Genomic DNA, 17,085 nt, shown 5'->3' with positions numbered 1-17,085 from the left:
CTCTTCAGATATTGAGAGTTTTTAACTAGGATTCTGATTTAAGTTGGCCTGTTCTTGCTGATTATCTTTTCTTGAACTCTATGCCTTATCCTTTGTTTTGGACATGGTAGACATTTTGGCTGAATTCTGCTTCTACCTTTCTTGGGTTCAGGTTTGGTACCAATAGGTTAGTAAAGTGGATTAAGTCCTAAATCTCTTCTCATCAAAGGAAGGCTTGCTTGCCTATAAGTATCTGATTTCATTGCTTTGAGTAATTAAAGGGGTAACCAAAGAGAAAACGAAGGAATCGAATATCTCATGTTTAAACTGATATTCATCTCCTTACTTTAAATTTGGTCTCTTAAGGGGCTCACATTTCTTCCACTTTGTTGTGTCATAGTTTTAGGATTAATGGTGTTCTTTCCTTTCAGGCTTTAAATGAAGAAATTGTTAATAGAAAGAAGAATGTAGATCAAGCTATTAAAAACGGTCAGGCTCTTCTGAAACAAACCACAGGTACTTTGAAAAGTGCATGTCTTAGCGCCTGGTCATACAGACCTTAATCAGCACTCTGCACCGGCCACTTCTCTTTGTAGATGGGAGGGGCTTAATACTCACTGATTATATTACCGTGTGCTTCCTGGCAACTGGGGCTTGGGTTTCTATTTCCTGCTAAATCTTTCATTGAAATGCTGTATTATCTTAGATCTGGTTATAGATGAAAACTCTCCCTGCCCTCCAATATGTTGAATACCAGCATTTACTGAAAGATGCTGAAAGTGTCTAGAAAAACCTGCAGTCAAACTCAGATCCTAATAATCTCAGAAGTCATTTCTTTTATTGATTGAAGGTTTCTTTCCCACTTCCCTTGGTGTGGGACGCTAGGTGAAATCCCTGCCATAGGGAGAGAGTATCCATAAAAGTTAAGCTCTGACTTGAATAAAGAGAAGTTAAAAGGGCTCCCTTGTAGCCTATTAGACATGAATAAACTGTGTGCTGTCTCCCACAGGTGAAGAGGTATTGCTCATTCAAGAGAAGCTGGATGGCATAAAGACTCGCTATGCAGACATCACAGTCACTAGCTCCAAGGCTCTCAGAACCTTAGAGCAAGCCCGGCAGCTGGCCACCAAGTTCCAGTCCACATATGAGGAACTGACCGGGTGGCTGAGGGAGGTAGAGGAGGAGCTGGCAGCCAGCGGAGGACAGTCCCCCACAGGGGAACAAATACCCCAGTTTCAGCAGAGACAGAAGGTGAGCTGACATCCCACACTGTAAAGGGAAAGAATTTTTCTCTTAGAATCCTGAAGTTCAAATTCTTGAGTTTTACACCATCTATCTTTACCTGAAATCTAAACCAAAAATTTCTGTCTGCTTTGTTTTCTGTTTATTCGTGGAAAATAAGTTAGGACAGGCCTATATAAGAGCATTTATCATGGTCTGAAGAAGAAAAAGATTGGATCTGAACACCCTAGGAAGCTTGCTTCATATGGAACATTTTAGAACTTACTGTCATAGTTCACTCTCTAAAAGAGTACCTCATAGTCACCTCTAATTCTCCTGCAGGACCTTGTGCAGTTCTAGATGCACAGAAATACAGTGCATTTGTTGAGGTAAATGAATGCCTATGATTAAAGCATTATTTATCATTTCTATTGAAGTAAGGAGAAAAAATACAAGAAATACCATTCATGTTACCCAGAGACAGTCTGGCCTAAAAAGTCTTGCTGACAGTTCTAAGCAGCTGAGCCTAAAGTCAGGCTGTGGAGTGACTGAAAAATCTGAGACAAGAAAAAAAATAAGTGAAGGAAGGAGGTCAGAGCCCTGCTGGGATGTGTGGTAGAGAGAGCATTTTCCACCCAGCACAGCTGCTAATGTGCTTAATTTAGCAAGAGATGGCCTGAAAACTTTTTTCCCTCTTTAGGAACTAAAGAAGGAGGTCATGGAGCACAGGCTGGTGTTGGACACAGTGAATGAGGTGAGCCGTGCTCTCTTAGAGCTGGTGCCCTGGAGAGCCAGAGAAGGGCTGGATAAACTCGTGTCCGACGCCAACGAACAGTACAAGCTGGTCAGTGACACTGTTGGACAAAGGGTGGATGAAATTGATGCTGCTATTCAGAGATCACAACAGGTAATCTTTATAAACACCCCTGCATTAATATTTTAGGCAGCAGGGATACATATATGGGAAGTACAAAACTATGACCCACATACATACAGTTTCAGGAATAGGAATAAATGAGATCAAGCTAAATCTGATGCAGCAAATTATCTCAGTGGTAGGAAGTTATGTGAGGGTGGATCTAGGTTTGACTGAAGATACGTGACCCCTTTGAGGAGAAAAGAACTTGGAAAAGAGAGTGTGGGGGCCCTTTCCTTGCTGATGCCCTGCTTAGAGGCAGATAGTGATGAGGGTAGATAATATCTAGATCGAAAAGGTCTAAATGCATCAGTCTTAGTTTGACATAATCAACTGTTTCAGCATTAGATGGAAGAGGGGACAGAACCCAGAACTATAATTACTATCAAATATGCTAACCAAAATAGCAGAGCCATCCAAAATAGAACCCTCTCCGTAAACACAGGTGTCATGTTTCCCTCAATCATTTGTCCTTCCTGCTTTCTGGGAAAAGTTGTTTTTCTTTGTAGGTGGATATGCACCTATTAATGTGCCATGGTACAAAATATAACATGACCCCTTGGGTTCATGGTGATAAGTAGATGCTTTCTGAACCCCACAGAAGTTTGTTTTGATTCCAAATCTTGGCCAGATATTTCAGTATGAGATTTATCACACTTGGGAACTTCTCTTTAAGTATTAGTATAATTGGGCAACATTGATAAGGAAGACAAAAGGTTGAGGGGCCCTTATTAAACAGTGGCCGCACAGAACATGTTCCCTTGTTGTTGATGTCATTGCGTATGACACGTCATTGCTTATTGCGTTCCATTTAAAGGTTTGCTGTTCTTCTGGGGTCTTACACTTCTTCACTAAGCGAGTACGTCCAAGTTAACTCAGCTCAGCCTCTGCTGCCATGTGAAGTTTGTATTTAAACATACTACTACTGCTGTTTCGTGTGTGGACAGGAAAAAAGATTGGCAGAAAGAGAGCACAGTCTCATAAAAGTACTCTCATTAGAAAGTGTATTTCTTTTGAAGAGTCTTAGTTTCCATTGTTATTTCTAGCTATGGAACCATTGACTGGGTTCTGTAATGTCTTTCCAAAGACGTTGGAATAGGATCGACTCATGTTTGTTGAAATATAATCAATGCTAAATTGTCTGCATCTTGGATTTGTGACTTTTATGAAGTTCTCACCAATTTGGGCTTTACTTTGTGAGATGTAAACCGCATTACTGAAAAATCTAGGCCTTTCTGTGTTGAATAAGTTAGAATTCTTAGAAGGAAGACACTGGCTGTAATGTATCCATTTTTCTTCAATATGTCTGTCAGTATGAGCAAGCTGCTGATGCAGAGCTAGCTTGGGTTGCTGAAACAAAACGGAAACTGATGGCCCTAGGTCCAATTCGCCTGGAACAGGACCAGACCACAGCTCAGCTGCAGGTTCAGAAGGTAAGTCACTGGCACAGTCACTTTGTTCTGAGCGAGAAGAATCCTCAATCACTTAAAGTGACTGGCACAGAGTTTCTGGCTATTCCAAGTCAAGTAGAATGATTTAGAGTCATGATGGTGGATAGAGACTTAATTTTATAAATATTTGGTTAGGATGAAGAAGGGATTTTTCGCTTTGTGAAAAGGGAGAAATAGGTCTGTTAATCCAGGAAAGAATAGTTAGCAATTTTCTATGTGGGTTTTCAGGGCGGAAGATATTTTTGTAAGCTACTGAAAAATAAGCATTGGTGGATAGACAAAGTGTCAAACTTCTTAAGAACAATTTTTAATGTGACTTTATTAAAGCAACGGATTTTCCATAAGAGTATGTCTGACTTTTCACTAACTCAGGCTCAGGGTCCTTGTGTTACTTAACAATGGTTTACTTTTCAAAGGCTTTCTCCATTGACATCATTCGACACAAAGATTCCATGGATGAACTCTTCAGTCATCGTGGTGAAATCTTTGGCACATGTGGGGAGGAGCAAAAAGCCGTACTGCAGGTAAACTACATGTATTTATTCACCATATTTATCTTGCTCATGGTGATTTGGAAGTACAATTGTGAAATGATAGTTTAAGAAGGGTTTTTTTTTCCTCTCTATTACTGATGCTATGCTATGCTATGCTAAGTCACTTCAGTCGTGTCTGACTCTGTGTGACCCCATAGACGGCAGCCCACCAGGCTCCCCCGTCCCTGGGATTCTCCAGGCAAGAATACTGGAGTGGGTTGCCATTTCCTTCTCCAATGCATGAAAGAAAAAAGTGAAAGTGAAGTCGCTCAGTCGTGTCCGACTGTAGTGATATTTAAGTCCAAGATGATGTCCTAGGGAATTCAGACTCCTCACCCTATGTTCACAAATGTCTAAATAGCCGTACTGTATGTATGATGTGAAATGCATTGCAAATCCATGTTCTTAATAACAGAGGAATTGCTCCTTGTCCTCAGTCTGTAAGGAGTTATGTTTCCAGGTAGATAGATTTTTCAGAGCCAGATCCAGATATTAATTCCTGCTTTCAATTCAGTTCAGTTCAGTCTCTCAGTCATGTCCAACTCTTTGCAACCCCATGAATCACAGCACACCAGGCCTCCCTGTCCATCACCATCTCCCGGAGTTCACTCAAACTCATGTCCATCAAGTTGGTGATGCCATCTGGCCATCTCATCCTCTCTCATCCCCTTCTCCTCCTGCCCCCAATCCCTCCCAGCATCAGAGTCTTTTCCAATGAGTCAGCTCTTCACATGAGGTAGCCAAAATACTGGAGTTTTAGCTTCAGCATCAGTCCTTCCAATGAACACCCAGGACTGATCTCCTTTAGGATGGAGTAGTTGGATCTCCTTGCAGTCCAAGGGACTCTCAAGAGTCTTCTCCAACACCACAGTTCAAAAGCATCAATTCTTCGGCGCTCAGCTTTCTTCACAGTCCAACTCTCACATCATACATGACCATTGGAAAAACCATAGCCTTGACTAGACGGACCTTGCTGCTGCTGCTGCTAAGTCGCTTCAGTCATGTCTGACCCTGTGTGACCCCAGAGATGGCAGCCCACCAGGCTCCCCCGTCCCTGGGATTCTCCAGGCAAGAACACTGGAGTGGGTTGCCATTTCCTTCTCCAATGCATGAAAGTGAAAACTCAAAGTGAAGCTGCTCAGGCCTGTACCCGACTCCTAGCGACCCCATGGACAGCAGCCTACCAGGTTCCTCCGTCCATGGGATTTTCCAGGCAAGAGTACTGGAGTGGGGTGCCATTGCCTTAGATCCTTCTTAAAAAAATCGTTACCCATTTGTAAAAGAATTGGCCAACAGAGTCCATTTGTACACCAGTTTTGTTTTGCTTATAAATTGAAAGTCGCTGAGTCACGTCCGACTCTTTGTGACCCCGTGGACGAAACAGTCCATGGAATTCTCCAGGCCAGAATACCAGAGTGGGTAGCATTTCCACTCTCCAGGGATCGAACCCAGGTCTCCCACATTACAGGTGGATTCTTTACCAGCTGAGTCACAAAGGAAGCCTTTTTTGTAAAGGGCATGGGTAACTACTATTTCCTCAGAAATCTTCATAAATTGACCTGCTCATCCTAAACGTGTAAAGTATAAATAGCGGGTTTGTAGACACTCTTATCAGAGAAGAAAAGACAGATGAAAGTTGATGAGCGAATCCCCACCGTAGCCCCTGATACAGTCAAACCGACCTATTGCAATAATGCTGGATCTAAAGTTGTGACAGGTACTTACTGACGGGCTGTTTTTGCTGTGTTGTGCTTGTGCTATTTTACTGTTGGCAAAGCTACTTTCATGTTTTAAAAATTATAGAAATAATGCATATGTGTGATAGGAAAATTCAAAAATTCAGTTAAGTATAAAGAATATAAAAATCACTTGTAATCTTACTGGATTAATTGATTTTTTTTTTTTTTTGCATTGTAGTGTATATTCCTTTATACTTTTTAGTGTATATCTACTTACATTTTTTATTTAAAGAAGGATTCATCATGGTAGTAACATTTACACTTCTTTTTGTTGTCCATAGGAAAAGACAGAGTCTCTGATACAGCAATACGAAGCCATTAGTCTGCTCAATTCAGAGCGTTACGCACGCCTGGAGCGGGCACAGGTCTTGGTGAACCAGTTTTGGGAAACTTATGAGGAACTCAGCCCCTGGATTGAGGAGACTCGGGCTCTCATAGCACAGTTGCCTCCTCCAGCTATTGATCATGAGCAGCTCAGGCAGCAGCAAGAGGAGATGAGGGTAAGGAGCATGCCGAGTTTTATTTAATTGCACAACTGGAGATGGTCTGCACAGTTTGAGAAACAGCCTGTTTATGAGTACCTAACAAGTGTAAGTCTGTTTTGAAGTTAATTCTTAACCCATTAGAATTTCTTTGCATAGTAAAAATACATATCTGAAATATTTCCTTTGTTCTTTAATGTGAATCAGTTAAAGAATGAGATTATGGAGATGTCAGGAATGTGAGTATTACAGAAGTAAACAAAGCACCACATGAAAATCAAGGAAACTTAAAATCTTTCCAGCATCAACAGAGTGTTCTCAGACTTGGGTGTGGTTGGGTGGCCTTTTTCCTTGTGGTTAGGCCCCAGCTGGAGTGAGAGCCCCAACTCAGGAATGTCAGAAAGCAATTTGCTGCAGAGACTTAAGATGAAAGGAAAATTTGTAGACACTTCAGCTGATGGTATTACCATCAAAGATGGTTTTTTAATGTTTATTTTATTTGTATATGGCTTGTGCTTACTCCTATCTCTGTATTCCTATAACAGGGAGATTGAACTGGAAGTAGCCAGCCGTAGAGTCAAGGAGCAGTTGGATTCCCAGAAATATTATTTGTAGTTTGTCCTGTTTAGTGTCTCCCAGTCCGCACAGGGAGACGGACATTAAATCTTTGAGACTGCAGTGAAATACAGAGAAGTACTTATAAGTGCAGAAGGCAGTGAGATACTTTTGTTTTGAGGGCAAGAGTGAGGGAGGCTGTCTCTGGGAAGCTTCTTGGGTGGCGGAATATCTGAACTGGCTTTTAAAAATCAAGGGTATTAGAGTCAGTGCCCTAAGACTTAGATTTCGCCCCCTCCATAAATGGTGAGATGTTGGGACTTGCTGGATTTTAGCGATTTAGTTTGTTCCATTGGTATGAGCTCTGATCACAGTATTTAAACAAACAAACTGGTATAAAAAGACTCACTTTATTTTAATCCATGTTTTTTTACATAGCAACTGAGGGAATCCATTGCTGAACACAAACCTCATATTGATAAACTGCTAAAGATAGGCCCTCAACTGAAGGAGCTAAACCCTGAAGAGGGGCAAATGGTGGAAGAAAAATACCAGAAAGCAGAAAACACATATGCCCAAATAAAAGAGGAGGTGCGCCAGCGGGCCCTGGCTCTGGACGAGGCTATTTCCCAGTCGGCTCAGGTATGTCTGTGTCTTAAACTCATATAACCTTCAGCTGTCCTTTAGTCTAAGCAGGAGGCTCTGTATCAGTATGTCCCTATGCCCAGGAATGTCCAGACCATGTATGCTGGTGATACATTATCAAGAGACTGGGAGCCTTTGCCAATTTGCATTTTTATCCCAGGAAGCATTGGTTACACTGACAACTAGGAGGAGGGTGAAATGCATCTTGGCTGGTGTATCAATTGTCTGTATGGTTTTCTTGAAAACTTGATATCGTGGTGATCCTTTAACAGAGGTGATTTTGGGTAAATTCATCTTGAAGCAACAAATACCTCAAGTGAAGTCAGATTGCTGTTGGACCTGTTGCTTTCAAGATGTAGACAGCACGTTCATTTTCCTACTCAAGAGGCCACCAGCTTGCTCCTCGTTCAGAGAAAGATACTTGACTAGGGAGAAGTTAGAGCCAAGGAGAAACAAGCCACCAGCAGTGGAGTTTAAAGCATGTAACTACATACTTTTCAACTAATATATTACTGTTATGTCTGGGTAATTTATTCCTATGTTTAGTCAATATTCTTGGTTAATATTTGTACTTACTCAAGTTTCTCCCCCACCTTCCGTCCCATCTCTCACTCACATTGTGGAATGTGTTACTTTGTGTTGTTGCTGCCTGCTCCTGTCTTCCCCACATCGTCACATTTCATTGTTGTGTTGACTGCGCCCACCATTACAGATTACAGAGGTAAGGTACCCACCCCCATTGGGATTAGGGTGTTCTTATGAAGCTGAGAATTGAGAGGGTTATTTACAAGGAAACTTGCCTTAACTTTAGTGGTATAAATTTTACTAATGCAGTCTATTGTACCAGTTTCATTTGGGGCATAACCTATAAGTGAGGGAGTGATGGGAAGGGATTTTGTTTACCTTGTTATTTCCTATATGACATTTAACAGTTGGTGAGCCTTATTCTAGTTAATGAATCCAGAGTTGGCTTTAGGGGGCAGGCTTATCTATTTTGCTCCCTTTTCTCCCCTCTCTGCTTCATATTATAAATCACAACTTTACAATTATAGATATGTTATAAAACATATAGAAAAGTGGAAGAGTAGTTGATCTCTTGGAATAAGGTTAGATTTGACCTTCCCCAATTATCTTTCATCATGCCAACATTTTCCTTTCTCACTATTACATCCGGTGGGTTGTTGAATTGCATGCCATGGTACTTTTAAACTCCAAGTCATGTAGCATATTGAGTTCCCCATCCATTTACACAGTTGGTGGAGGGCATCTAACTTGTTGGTCTAATCTGTTGCATGCAGCTGTCATCTGAGATGTTGACACACTGACTCTCACTGGTTCCATAGTCTTGTCCCTTTTTCATCACATTAGTTGGAATAGGGAAACTATTGTAGCACCGTTAACAATGTGAGTTGATTTTTGGTATATGAAGTAATAGCTTTTTGAGTCATCAAATACTTTTCTGATGGTCCAGCTCTAGTGTACTGTACCCAAAATGGTTTCTTAGCCACAGCCAACACTTGACAGTCCTAGGGCTAGTTTGAGCACAGGTTTTATCCTAAACAGGAGTAAATATTTACACTGGCTTTAATCCCTAACGTTTACCCCAGAAGTGTGATGCAGTACTGCTGTGATGGCTAATGGTCCAATATTTGTTTAGTTCCATGATAAAATTGAGCCCATGTTGGAAACTCTGGAGAGTCTTTCCTCTCGCCTGCGAATGCCACCGCTGATTCCTGCTGAAGTGGACAAGATCAGAGAGTGCATCAGCGAGAACAAGAGTGCCACCGTGGAGCTGGAAAAACTGCAGCCATCCTTCGAGGCCCTGAAGCGCCGTGGAGAAGAACTCATTGGGCGATCTCAAGGAGCTGACAAGGATCTGGCTGCAAAAGGTGCTTGATTAATAATTTGTTTTAAAAAATCTTAAATTCTAAGCTGTGGTTACCTCCAGCATCCCACCAGATGTATTTCATTGAATGCAAAGACAGTACCCAAGTAATGAGTATTCTACAAATCATTTAGAATTCAGAACACGTCTCTCCTTTGAAACAAGATTACAATTGGTAGTTAGATTCCCAGGCCAGGAAACAAGTGCTCCTTTACCCACTTAATATGAGGAAACAGCTGTACCAATAGTGGGAAGAACATAGCTACCTTTTTATACAATTTCCATGGGAAACATACCAGGTTCCACACAGAATACTAGAAATAGAGTTTTCATCCAAGCCCCTTTATAAGCGTCTTAGCAATACTTTTTTAACAGAGAACTCATTTCCACATTACCTCTGTGATCTCTTTATGTGGGAGGCCAACACAAGTGGAAAATGAGAATATGGAAATAATAAAGCTAAGATAGGAAATTCTCTTTCAGTAATGTATTTTTAGAGCCTTTTAAAGTATCATTTCAGTGAAAGTACGAGGATTAGATCTAATATCTGATGAGGCTGATCGCAGCCCTTAGAGAAGTCTTGCTCACTCTCCTATCCCCTCTCAGAGATCCAGGACAAGTTGGATCAAATGGTGTTCTTCTGGGAGGACATCAAAGCTCGGGCAGAAGAGCGAGAGATTAAATTCCTCGATGTCCTTGAGCTAGCAGAGAAGTTCTGGTATGACATGGCAGCCCTCCTCACCACTATCAAAGATACCCAGGACATCGTGCATGACTTGGAAAGCCCTGGCATTGACCCATCCATCATCAAGCAACAGGTTGAAGCTGCCGAGGTAAGAAAACAAAACCTCTTCCAGGAAAGCGCGTTAGCCAAGTATGTTGTGTTAGCTGCTTAGCCGGGCTGAGTGCCTTAAAAGTTGTTTTTGTTTTTTTCTTTTTTTTTTTTTTTAAGTTTAATAGTATGCCTTTATACTTGGGGTGTGGGGCTCATTATAGTAAATTTCTTTTTTTAGTGTACAGGCTTTACCACTTGTGTAGGTACATGCAGTCACCCGTTGTGATACACAGCAGATCCGTCACACAAAAGCTCTGTCATCAGTTTTAAACTTAACAATTCAAATTATTAGAATGTGCTTCAAAAATCTGGGTTTGCTTTCATTTCTGAATTTAGTCCTCACTTTGGTGTACCTTATTTCTCGATTAATGTTGAAAAATAGGAAATAGAAAAGAAAATAAACTCTGGACTTACCATCCATACTTTGACATACCTTTGTTTAGTATTTGGGTGGAGCTTAGTTTTTATTAAATGCATTTCTTACCTCATCTTGTCCATTTAGGACAAGCCAAGATAGTCTTGATATTCTGTATTCTTTCTCTTATGTCTCTTTTATGTCGGCCGTTTTCCACCTCCTCACCTCTGTCATTGACAATCCACGAACCAATTTTTAGAATCTGGCACAGAACTGACTTTCTTCAGGACTATATAGTCTAGTATTCCTATTTTGCACATCTCCCAGCTCTTAAATTTGTGACTTATACTCTTATTTTATCCTTGTTGATATCCTTCTCCGTTATAGACTTCTGGTTATAGATTATAATCTCTGCAGACCTTTGCTAAAATTATTGACGCTCATTGCGCCTTTCTCAAATTATTTTATATATTTAATGTTAATATTTAAAAACATATTTGATGTATGTATTAGAAAAATAACCAGACTGTGAAGCTCCACTATTTAGGTGAGTGAAATGTTGAGAACACTGAAAGACTTTAATGAAATTGATCATTCTGTGTGGCATCTGCTCTTGATGGGGTATAAATTACATTTGCAAAGTTTGGGAAGTTCTGTTCCTCTTTCTGTTTTAGCTAATGTTCTGTTCATTTTCATGTAGACTATTAAGGAAGAGACAGATGGTCTGCATGAGGAATTGGAGTTTATTCGAATCCTTGGAGCAGATTTGATTTTTGCCTGCGGAGAAACTGAGAAGCCGGAAGTGAAGAAGAGCATTGATGAGGTGTGGAGAAGTGGACAGGGGGTTCAGGTGAAACATGAGCGGACTCACACCAAGCGTGGGGTGAATTGGGGAATCTGATTGACTGTTTTTCCCCTAGATGAACAATGCCTGGGAGAACTTAAACAAAACATGGAGAGAGAGGCTGGAAAAGCTTGAGGATGCCATGCAAGCTGCTGTGCAGTACCAGGACACTCTTCAGGTGAGAGGCCGAGGGTGACCACTGCGGAAACACAGGTGCTGTCGTTTCTCTGTCCGTTGTGAGTGGGTCACCTTCCCCGGACTGCAGCATTCTCAAACCAGAGGTGCTCGCGCTGTATTTCTAGCTGGTTTCCCACTTCTAATGAGGAAAGTTCTGACATCAGAAGCTTAGGCTTTTTACCATGCTTTTCTTTGCATGCTTATCATATAATTTATCCTCGTGGAGGCTATAGAGTGAAGCTGGCCTTGCTGTCAAAGTCATTGCTTGTTAGAAATTCCAAACCCAGGTTGTCCTGAAGCACAGTGTGGCACGATAGCTGTGGCACATCGTGGGCTTGCTAGCTGGCTGTGAGACGTTGGTGTTTTATTTATTTATTTTTTCATATTTAGCTTTTCCAAATTGTAGTTTATTTTGGACATTATTCCAGTCGTGTTGGCTTCATTCTTAAGTCTCCATATTACTGAAGTAAAGATCATTATCTCTATCTCTTTCCCCAACTTCAGTGCACAAACAGCATAAGGTACTTTGATTTAACTCTGTTTAGCAGAGATGATGCTAATTGTCTCGTGATTTGTCTTATTTTTGTTTTTTGACTGCTTATTTGTATTTTTTTTTTATTTTAGGCTATGTTTGACTGGCTAGATAACACTGTGATTAAACTCTGCACAATGCCCCCTGTCGGCACCGACCTCAACACTGTTAAAGATCAGTTAAATGAAATGAAGGTTTGTACCTGGGAACGGTTTTTGAAGGAGGATTGCTTCTTTTTTGGTTTTGTCTGTTTTGGTTGGGTGGCAAGTTGTCTTGTTCTCGGCTGTGCTCAGTCTTCGTTGCTGTGCGCCGTCTTTCTCCAGTTGCGGTGAGTGGGGGCTGGCTACAGTCCAGCTGCAGTGTGCAGCTTCTCATCGTGGCTTCTCTTGTTGTGGAGCACAGACTTCAGTTTTTAGTGGTGCACAGGCTTACCTGCCCTGTAGCATGTGGAATCTTCTCACACCAGGGATCAAACACATGTCCCCTGCACTGGCAGGCGGACTCTTAACCCCCGGGCCACCAGAGAAGTCCCATTTTAGCTTTTAAAGACTTGTTGTGCTGTTAACATTTAGTATGTCTTTGATAGGAGTTCAAAGTGGAAGTTTACCAACAGCAAATTGAGATGGAGAAGCTCAATCACCAGGGTGAACTAATGTTAAAGAAAGCTACTGACGAAACGGACAGAGATATTATCCGAGAACCCCTGACAGAACTCAAACACCTCTGGGAGAACCTGGGTGAGAAAATTGCTCACAGACAGGTAAGGCAGATGGCAGAGCGCGTCACGTGGACCACTGTTTACTGCTACCTAATTTCCTAACAAACCTTCCCTTCGTATCATTTTCTGAGTAGCATAAGCTGGAAGGTGCTCTCTTGGCCCTTGGCCAGTTCCAACATGCCTTAGAGGAACTAATGAGCTGGCTGACTCACACTGAGGAGTTGCTGGACGCTCAGAGACCAGTAAGTGGAGACCCAAAAGTCATTGAAGTTGAGCTCGCAAAGCACCATGTAAGTATTGTCGTTTTTTATCTCTAAGCCTATTGGTTTGAGATCGGGTACTGCCACCAGAAGCTTTTTGGTGTTGTGCATACCTTAGAAAGCCAGGCTTAATGATACCTGTAGAGATAAATTATGTTGTTCAACATTTTTTAGGTTCTAAAAAATGATGTTCTGGCCCATCAAGCCACAGTGGAAACAGTCAACAAAGCTGGCAATGAGCTTCTTGAGTCTAGTGCTGGAGACGATGCCAGCAGCTTAAGGAGCCGTTTGGAAACCATGAACCAGTGCTGGGAGTCAGTGTTACAAAAGACAGAGGAGAGGGAGCAGCAGCTTCAGTCGACTCTGCAGCAGGTACACGCTCCGTCCACTAACCAGCTCCGTCAGTGCCCCGTGGAGCTGTGCACATGACATTTGGAAGAAAGTGCATCTCAGTCAACGAAAGGAAAGCAGTTTGGTGTAGAACCGTCTGCCTTGAGAGGAAGGTCAATTCTGTGCTAGACTTGTCTGGAAAGAACAGCTTTTAATTGGGTCATTCTTTTTGGATTAGTTTATGGTCCAGTGCCTCTCCATCTCCTACTCAAAGTTAGGAGATCGTTGCTGTGACAAACCTTGTTCACAGATCAGGCTATTTCTTGGATCAAGTCAGGTCCCTCCATATCCAAATTCAGCAGTACCTTAGTCAGTTCATCAGGTTGTATCAGACATCTCTGTGTTACAGCGAGGCCTGAAGGATTCTGCTGAGTTGTAAAAATATGTTGGCCCTGTGCTCATCCAGCAACAGAGCAACCCTGCCTGAGAGCAGCACCCAATGCCTCCCTTAAAAATTACTTGTGTGATCATTTAGAGAGTTTACTTTGGAAACTAGAATTGACTGCTGACCTTTCTGATGTCTTTTCTCAAAAGGCCCAGGGTTTCCATAGTGAAATTGAAGATTTCCTCTTGGATCTGACTAGAATGGAGACCCAGCTTTCTGCATCGAAGCCCACAGGAGGACTTCCTGAAACAGCCAGGGAACAACTTGATACACACATGGTAATAGATTTCTTGAAGTTGATCACAGGCATCCCATATTCAGTAGCTCCTTTATGAAGTCACAGAGACGTGCATCTGGGAGTCTACCGAGTAGTACACTTTTACTGATAAAATAGTGCTGGGGGGCTGCTGCGTATATACAGGTTTCTAACATCCTATGATAGGCAGCAGTAGCAACGGGGAAGAATTGGCAAGAAATACCCTGGTGAGCTGGCAAATTTCAAGTTAATCAGATTGTCTGATACAATATTGATTTGAAAGTGAAAGCATCAAGAAGACAAATACCTAACACAGACATGGTGGTATTTAAGAAAAAGACTACTGGGGCTTCCCTGGTGGTCCAGTGGTTAAGACTCCACACTTCCACTGTAGGGGCCACAGGTTCAATCCGTGGTTGGGGAACTAAGATCCTGCTTGCCCATGCAGCACAGCCAAAAAAAATGAAAAAAAAAAGCAGGGGAAAGAAAAGAAAAAGACGTCTTAGTAGGGGACGGTTTAGGGAAATCCAATAGAAACTGACAGTGTTTTAAGAAAGTGTCCGAGAACAAAAGGCAATGTAATTTCTAGGCAAATCCCTCAGGAAAAGGAGAAATAAATTATTGGGGTCCATTTTTGTGTCACTGGTCCTTAAAAAATTCTGTTGGTGACAAAATTATCTTTATGTTAAGGAAGAATGGTGGGTTTCACTCCCTAATTGTTCATCAGTTGAATCTAAAAGGAAGGATTTTAATCCAAATGAGACCTTCCTCAGCTTTTCCAAACTATGCTCATACATCTGTGTATGGGTGTCTTTGAAGAAATTGGCATTACTGACCTCTTTCTTGCTCTTTCTTATAGGAACTCTATTCCCAGCTCAAAGCCAAGGAAGAGACTTACAATCAGCTGCTTGACAAGGGCAGGCTAATGCTTCTCAGCCGTGATGACTCAGGATCCGGTTCAAAGACAGAACAGAGCGTGGCACTCTTGGAACAAAAGTGGCATGTGGTCAGCAGTAAGATGGAAGAGAGAAAGGTATCACCACAAAGTTCAGTCTGGTGACTGTTTAAGGAGTTTTCTTAATGATTGCATGCAGTTGTTAGCTAGTTTCTATGGAGGGTTCTTTAACACCCAGTTGCATTGTGACAGGCGAGCAGAACTGATATCCTCAGAATTGGCTTTGTGCTAATCAAGCCATCTTTTCTGCCTTTACATTTCTATTTTCCATCCATGTCAAGTTGCGTTGATGCTACTAGTTTCTGCTGATACTTGCTTTTATAATATTTATAATACTGCGTCCCTTTTCTGCATCTACCAGTTAAGGCACTGCTCAGCGATGGACTGTATATTCCATCTACTTAAAAATAGGTTTTGTTGGAGTTGGTGACTTGAGAATGGGAGGTTAGGAACGATACGCAGGGAGTATCATGAATAATTCCTCACAAGGAATTTGATTTCTAGTTACCAAAATTCACGAACAATAAATCATATGGCCTTGTCCTACTCTTCCTCAAAAATCAAATTGTCTTCAAAAGAAAAGTGATCAGAGATCAAGGCATTTTCCCCCAAACAGTATTTTTTATGAATACAGAGTTTTAGGATATCACTCTGCACACAGTTTCTGTGCTGGGCAAATGAAACATTAAATATGTGTCCAAATCCATTGAACATCCATTGAACAAACAGTTATCAGGCTTGTTTGTACTAGGCACTGTGCTAGGTGTACAGTGGAAACGTAAAGACGTGAACTCTGTCATCGTGAACTTGAATGGGCAGAAAGAAAGAGACCACATACTCACATTATAAATTAACGTTTTGAGAGAAGCATTAATTTACTAGAATCCTTCTAGTGTGGGGGTCTGGTAACTTTGTTACATGAAAAATGGACAGAGGACCCGAGTATATGGCTATGTTCTAATTCTTGGACGGGCTCTTGTTTATAATTCCTACTGAATGTAGAACTCATTAAAGAAACCAAGGTAGATTCTGACTCATCATCAGCAAGTTTCTACAGGGTTTTCCTAACAGTGGAGCAAGTAGCCTCGAGGAATACAGTTTTGACCCTTGAACAACATAGGTTTGAGCTACGCGGGTCCACTGGTGTGCAGAATTTTTTTCCCCCGCGCTGAATATGTCTACAGTACTACACAATCCCTAGTTGATTGATTAATCTTTGGATTCAGAACCATGGATATGGAAGGCTGACTATAAAGTTACATGTGGATTTTCAACTTTTCAAAGGATTGATGCCCTTAAACCTGTGTTGTTGAGGGGTCGACTGTAGTTGGTGAACTGATCAAACGAAGGCTAGCTATCAAAGATATCATTTTTGATTTTGCAAGAACATTACATTGCAGAATTGCTGAACTTAAGCTCTGCTAAAGACTATGTAGATAAAGTGATGTGGAAAGATTTCCTGCCATCTGGGAACTTGCAGTGTATTGACTTCTAAACATTTCTTTGATAGAATTGAGGTAGATTTTGTTTTTCTACTTTTTTTTTATATTGAGTCTGCATTTTTGTAGCATTCATTGTAGTGTTTGGGGCGGGGGGCAGCTGATGTTTTTTACTGGCGTTACTTCCCATCATCTGGGAAATTAGTCTGGCCCAGCCAACTCCCCTCTCTCCCAGCCTGCTCTAGGGGAACGGCACGGGGCGGGAGGCCGCCTTCTGCAGCATGCTGCAGCCAGGCCCTCCCGCAGGGCAAAGGGGCACTCAGCGGCCGTGCCGACCCTGCCTCTGGATCCAGCAGTGGGGACGGGTGGCAGCACTCCTGGAACCTCCCTGCCCGGGTGGTGCAGGCTCTAGGCCGCTGGAGTGGCCAGTCCAGGCAGGCCTCAGTTTGCCCTCCTCCAGAGCACTGCCCTGCTCCCCCAGTAGACACCAGGCACTTATTTTCTGACTGGGCCAGGGGTAGGGGAGGGATCTG

At 42.0% G+C, this 17,085-nt stretch overlaps 1 protein-coding gene across 17 annotated transcripts in view; it reads left to right on the top strand.

Annotated features, from left to right (window-relative positions):
- Positions 1 to 17,085, top strand: part of MACF1 (microtubule actin crosslinking factor 1) — a 340,927-nt gene that overhangs the window by 291,553 nt on the left and 32,289 nt on the right. For 16 of the 17 annotated variants that reach the window (XM_059882785.1, XM_059882784.1, XM_059882759.1 and 13 more), the window contains 17 exons: positions 411 to 495; positions 989 to 1,230; positions 1,901 to 2,107; positions 3,430 to 3,549; positions 3,984 to 4,091; positions 6,121 to 6,339; positions 7,315 to 7,518; positions 9,179 to 9,410; positions 10,013 to 10,239; positions 11,297 to 11,419; positions 11,517 to 11,618; positions 12,242 to 12,343; positions 12,736 to 12,909; positions 13,002 to 13,157; positions 13,302 to 13,499; positions 14,052 to 14,180; positions 15,018 to 15,191. In XM_059882785.1, coding sequence (XP_059738768.1) covers positions 411 to 495; positions 989 to 1,230; positions 1,901 to 2,107; positions 3,430 to 3,549; positions 3,984 to 4,091; positions 6,121 to 6,339; positions 7,315 to 7,518; positions 9,179 to 9,410; positions 10,013 to 10,239; positions 11,297 to 11,419; positions 11,517 to 11,618; positions 12,242 to 12,343; positions 12,736 to 12,909; positions 13,002 to 13,157; positions 13,302 to 13,499; positions 14,052 to 14,180; positions 15,018 to 15,191 — 2,802 coding nt within the window. Of the gene's footprint in view, positions 1 to 410; positions 496 to 988; positions 1,231 to 1,900; positions 2,108 to 3,429; positions 3,550 to 3,983; positions 4,092 to 6,120; positions 6,340 to 7,314; positions 7,519 to 8,233; positions 8,243 to 9,178; positions 9,411 to 10,012; positions 10,240 to 11,296; positions 11,420 to 11,516; positions 11,619 to 12,241; positions 12,344 to 12,735; positions 12,910 to 13,001; positions 13,158 to 13,301; positions 13,500 to 14,051; positions 14,181 to 15,017; positions 15,192 to 17,085 lie in introns of all 17 variants that reach the window. The other variant, NM_001143860.3, reaches the window with a different exon arrangement.

The sequence above is a fragment of the Bos taurus genome, chromosome 3 (genome assembly GCF_002263795.3).
Source record: "Bos taurus isolate L1 Dominette 01449 registration number 42190680 breed Hereford chromosome 3, ARS-UCD2.0, whole genome shotgun sequence".
Classification (NCBI taxonomy): Eukaryota; Metazoa; Chordata; class Mammalia; order Artiodactyla; family Bovidae; genus Bos; species Bos taurus.
The sequence above is the reverse complement of the archived record's forward strand: the minus strand, read 5'-3'. Positions and strand labels throughout refer to the sequence as shown.